This window comes from Lingula anatina, chromosome 2, assembly GCF_051362555.1.
Source record: "Lingula anatina isolate TDL-2025a chromosome 2, LinAna3.0, whole genome shotgun sequence".
In the NCBI taxonomy this organism is placed as follows: domain Eukaryota; kingdom Metazoa; phylum Brachiopoda; class Lingulata; order Lingulida; family Lingulidae; genus Lingula; species Lingula anatina.
The window spans coordinates 34,314,090-34,320,089 of record NC_141768.1 but is presented as its reverse complement, the minus strand read 5'-3'; the positions used below and the strand labels follow the sequence as shown (position 1 = coordinate 34,320,089).

At 34.8% G+C, this 6,000-nt stretch overlaps 1 protein-coding gene across 1 annotated transcript in view; it reads left to right on the top strand.

The window, feature by feature from the left end:
• The first annotated feature begins 193 nt into the window (after positions 1-193).
• The window catches only part of LOC106178008 (intermembrane lipid transfer protein VPS13A), a 65,400-nt gene continuing 59,593 nt past the window's right edge, over positions 194-6,000 (top strand). Inside the window, exons 1-3 of the mRNA XM_087003326.1 lie at positions 194-404; positions 5,440-5,483; positions 5,885-5,927. Of these exons, the coding sequence (XP_086859452.1) occupies positions 305-404; positions 5,440-5,483; positions 5,885-5,927 (187 nt within the window). The 5' untranslated portion in view covers positions 194-304. The remainder of the gene's footprint in view (positions 405-5,439; positions 5,484-5,884; positions 5,928-6,000) is intronic.

The following is a 6,000-nucleotide window of genomic DNA, read 5'->3' as shown; positions in this document are numbered from 1 at the left end:
AATCAGAAAATAGTCCGAATAGGCCTACGGTGGTCTTAAGAGAGTATAAAAATAGAAAAAGAATGAAAAGGAAATATCGTTTCACTGCCTTGAATGTGTTCTCCCTTGAGCACAATACACATCTTGTTCACTTTCTGTTGCCAATATCCATGATTGGGCTCAGAGTAATATGACCCAGGGGGAACAATGTCAAGGTCATGTGTAGGGCAACAAATATGGACGAGTATTGACTTGAGGCTGCAAGGAGCTCTACGTTGATTTCCGCAATTACAACATTTGTATGATATTGTAACTAAAGTGCAAGATGGTTTTCGAATCATTAGTTGCTGATTTAGTTAACAAATACCTGGGCGACTATGTGCAGAATTTGGATAAGTCGCAGTTGAAAATCGGCATATGGGGAGGTAAGCGCAGCTTTTTGGTAGTGTTGATGTTGCTGTGTGTATTCTGAAGCATTTCTCTAGCGTTGTTTAAAACGTGGTCTTGACTGTCATTTGTGTACAGATGTTTATAATAAATATTGACTCGTTGGAATTATCGATTCTTTACTGGGGTTGAGGTTGGAGGGTGGGGGGCTGCAAGAGGCGGAGATTATATTTGTTGGTTGCAGATAGGTACCGGTGGGTGGAGGCGTGGAGAAGGCGTGTGTGGACATCTTTCAGCTGTAGTAATTGTGATATTGAGCATGACTGCAGTGCTTGTAAACAGGTCATTATATTGTCAACTTGAATAAATACAAATACTTATTCTCCAGCATTGTTCTTTGACATCCAAGGTCTAATGAACCCTGGTAAATGTACGATTGTTGCTGATGGGTCTCTGCTCTAGCCTTAGTAACGGACTATGGAGTGATAAAGTGTTTGGGTATTAACTATAGATCTCAGTTTTGTATAGTTCATCAGAGTTTATGCATGTCTATGGATGATGTAGATGTACAGAGATGATGATTGTACATTTGTTTGTACATGTACACTTCAGAAACCCCATGAGCTAAACTGAACTCAAGTTATAGGGAGCACCTGTTAAAACACTTGTCAGGGCAGAAATGCATTAGTAGTGGCTTGTCAGCAAGTGCATTATTTGTACCCGTATAACAATCAAAGAACATTACTTCTGATAGAATTCCCATGATGTTCCCACTTGGAATCCCTTGGGTCCGAAAGCTGTATAAGCGTCAAGCAAAACCAGCCATAAGTGCTATTGCATTCTTGATATTATACATACAAAGGATCAATATTACTCTATTAAAAGTAATTACGGTGCTATTCCCCATATGCATATCCTGTATAACGTACTTGAACTTGGAACATGAATAACCATGCACACACACACACACACACACACACACACACACACACACACACACACACACACACACACACACACACACACACACACACACACACACACACACACACACACACACACACACACACACACACACACACACACACACACACACACACACACACACACACACACACCCCCCACCGGTACAGTACACTGAATGGATCTTTATTTCTTTACTTTTATTTTGTTTTAGCCATTTGTCTATGTATTCTGTCCTCTAAGCAGTCCTTATTTAAGATGACCCAGTATTCCTCTCTGGGTGCCATGTAAATTTTATCCTGAAATTATATTCTAGGGAGGGAAGTCAACAAATTTGCAATTTTCATAAATATTACATGTAGGCTATTGGCATTTGCTAGAGAGGATCCTCTTATTGACAATTTAATTTAATGAGAATTTAATGAGGATTTCAACTACATTTTAATGATTGCTGCAATTCACAAGAACATTCATATTTATTAGAACTTTAAGTAAAGCAGTGACCTGTGCATGGAATTAAGTTATAAGGAGTAAACATGTTGTCATGGTTAAGGAAATGCACAATTTTTACAATTGTAAAAACATTATAGAAAAGATAACAATGTCATGTGAAAAGCATGTGATGAGCTAATGATGACAAATAGGATGCCTATGACTATAAGAATGTAAAAAGAAATATCATATTACTGCAGTATTACCTTTCATTTTGCATGTGATGTTAGTCACAAGACTAATATTACCTTTGAAAACTAGGGTGAGAGATATATCATCTTATTATAATTTATACAAGGCATTTGTCAAATATGACACTGCATACATGTACCATCAGAATACAAATTTGTATTCAAGATATAGAACTGATATTCCAAATAGTTTATTGCCTGTGGGAAAACTCCTTACCCTGAAATCCCTAAGGACAAAAGTGGTTATTGTAAGATGGTAATCTTTGACCATCAGGTGGGTTCGTAAGAGTAACAGGTCATTTGGCAATATTTTATGATCTCTATGTACTCTGAAAAATTATTTAAAAATTACGTAAGTAAGTATTATATCTGTAACTGTTTCAGGTTTTTTTTTTCTTTAGCTTTGTGTTTCTTAGCAGAAGTATTAGCGTAGTGTCAAATATTTATATTGGTTTTTATGACTGATAACTTTTAAAAATTGAATAATTCATACATTTTATTGCTTTACATTGTGTACATGGACGTCCAGGATAATGGTCACATGTTTATGAGTCACACGTGACCCAGCTAACTGGTTTTTCCTTGACCTAAATTATTGGAATAAACATGCTCATTCTGACCTGCCAATCACATAGACCTATGACTTAACTCTTGTCTGGGTCAGTTGTATTTGAAATATGTTTGCTTGGGGAATACACTGGTTGTGCATGAATTGTCTCAAACAGTTAACAGCTTATTGCATTAATTTACAGGGTTGGGTGAATTTGAAAAAAAAAATATAGGTAAATTTGCTTGTTGCCATTTTGTAAAGAATGTACTGGTAGTGGGAGGCAACCCTGGGTTTCAGAGTATTTTTCAGTGACTCGACTAGATACTCATCATTCGTTTTTTCCAGCCTCTAGATTTGATTGACTTTATTATCAAGACATGTGTTTTATATATATTTTTTTGGCTATATCATGGAAGAGGCATAACTGTGCTAACTATATACTGAGGTAGAGGTGAATTTCCAGCAGTTTCCAGTAGACTGTGAAACTCTGGGTGTTGGAGGCATTTTGTTTCTCAGTTTTGAATGACCCAGCAGTTATAAGTTTTTAGATGAGCCAACCACTTTGTCAGTTACAAAGGCCATAGGTTTCAGATGAAGGAAATAGTTGCATGTTAATGAGATGCACACACCCACACACACAAAAAAACTCATATTGATATACACCCCTTATATGTAATTATATGATAGTTTGCAGACAAGCACATGACTTATTTTATTTTAATGGTTTTTGATGGAATAATATCTTCATGTATAATACCATGTCTTATGAACTGGACCTCTGTGACAGAACACAACTTGCAAAACCACACTTTAAAATGAAAATTATCTAGATTTGCACTATTGTTGCAAACTCCAAAATTTGATTCATTTTTTTCCTGTTTTATTGTTTGCTATGAATTGAAGTCCTTTAAAGTAAAAAAAAAGAATTTTACAATTGGTATAGAATCTCTTCATTTTTGTTGACATTGTTTTGAAACTTGTATTGCTTGAGTACCATTACACAAAGAAGTAAAATCGTTAAGTTTTTTTTTCATAGCTGCAACATTCATCCTTAATATCTGCACACAGTCTCAGTGACCAAGAATTGTTTTGTACAACAGCTTAAAGAATTAGCAGTTTTACTGTGTGAGTCATTGTACATGTAAACATACTTGTAGTTATTTTCTATAACATCACCTATAGTTCTGATTGTGCTTAGTCACCACTGTGGTGATGTATTTAGATGTAATAGCACTTTCACTTTATACCTGGTGTGATTTTCTATATATACTTAAAGAGGGGACATAAGTATGAATTCTAGAATTTTAGTTGTGACGGCCTAACGTATAATTCCTAAACAGATAGAGCCGAGGTAGAAATAGTACCTAGTGACATGGTTTACTAAGACAGTGCATAGTAAGTTATGTAATCACAACTTAGCTAGAAATAGTGTAGAGCACTGACTTTGCTATGTACAGGGGAAGTGAACCAGCGTGACAGCCCTATATATACTAAATCATCATGATTATTTCCTTTGGCCTTTTAGGGTTAACAGCCTGGGAATCCGTATATAAATCTCTCGCCATGTTAAATGTTTTCTTTTTGATTTTATAAAATATACAATGTTTGAAAATTGGTCTCTCTTTCTGTGTATAATTTATTTAGTAATTTTTATTGATTAAAGATAATTAAATATGAATAGGTTTTGTGTCATAATCATATGCATGTTGGAACATTTTATTGTTTAAACTGAATAATTACCAATAGATCAATTCCAGAAGAAGGCTTCAGTGACCTGATTTCACTATCTGAACATTGCTTGCTCTGCCAGCACATCTGATATATCAATGTTGATTTGTTCTGAAAAATTGTATTTTGCAATTTGCTCCTTAAAGAGCACATATAAAAGAGATTGTACACTGGAAATTCCAGATGTTAAAAAATTATGTGAGTTCTTTAGCACTCCAACCTGGGGGTTAGCATTTGTATCATAAGCTCTGTGTTCATTTTTCCTGTACAAAATAAGGTCTTATGCACAGCTAACAGTCCCATGACTGTGCTTAGGAGGTTTCCTCTGCTGTCAGTAATGATGTTAGCAACAGCTGGTATTTCTGCTCATTTAACCACAGTAATCTCAGCTGTATACATCCCTGGTTGTAAAATATAAAGTTGTGTACTTGCATGTGTGAGAACATATACATGTATATGACTGTCATTTTAAAATGCCACCAGGAATATGAATGTTTAAATCGTTTATATTTTCAGGATTACAATTTTAAAAAAGTCTCTCTTTTTACAGGTGTATGTCTGCTAAATCTTTAAAATAGAAACTTTATTACCAAGTCAAAAAATTAAATCTCCAATATGGATGAAATCCTGCATAGATGGTATCAGTGTTACAATCAATAAAGAAGAATCGAGAGGAATAGCCACACAGTGATTTACTAGTAGCTTTTAGTTTATGGGATAATATTATCCTTGCAATAAATACTAGCATCTACATGAACATGGCCCCCAAAGCCCATTTGTCTGTGAAATTATCAGCATTCTAACCTGTTATCGATGTCTTCAGTATTCTGGTCCTTTCTTGCTAAATAAATCATTTGTTAGTTCTCAGGGAATATTATTGGAAAACTCTGGCCCTTTAAGGCTAACTCTTTTCAGGCAAATGACATTACATGATTGATTTGTAACAAGTTACTTCTTAGGAGTGTGCATTGAATGAATATTTGACATCATTTGTGGGGAAATAAAGGTGAAAATTAATATCTGTGTAACTGTTCCTTTAAATGTAAAAAAAGCCCATGTATCCAAACAACCACCTACTTTGAATATGATATATTATAGCTGTTAGTAGATATTTTCATAAAAATTATGGCACATTATATTATTTTTCAGGCGATGTTGTTCTGGATAATTTGGACTTGAAAGAAAGTGCTTTGGTAAGTGAATGCATGGTATACATATTATAACTTACAGTTAGTTATTTAATGTTTGTTTCATCAGTCATTTTTAACCATTGTCATCATAGAAGAGATAAATTTCTGCTGTTATTTTCCTATAAATCACCTATTGATTAGAATTGAATTGATATAATGGCATGCCACCTAACTGTCTATTTAGTGTATAGTGGCTCTTAGGCTGTAGAAAGCAATCAGCTATTTTAAAAAGCTACTGGTGTTCAGTAGTGTTTGTGATTGATTTGATAGACGGGGGGGGGGGGGGGGGGGGGGGGGGGGGGGATGTGAGGTGACTTAAATTTTATTATAACTGCTGTATCTTGGAATAAATGAAAAAAAAAGTGTCTCATTTGTAACCTTACGGTGGTTTTTAAACATTTCAGGATGACCTTGATCTTCCAATACGAGTTATATCGGGTCACATAGGCAAGTATAAACCATGTTTAATATATTATGTATGATTTATGTTCCACATTGACTGGTCATGTAATAGCTAGAT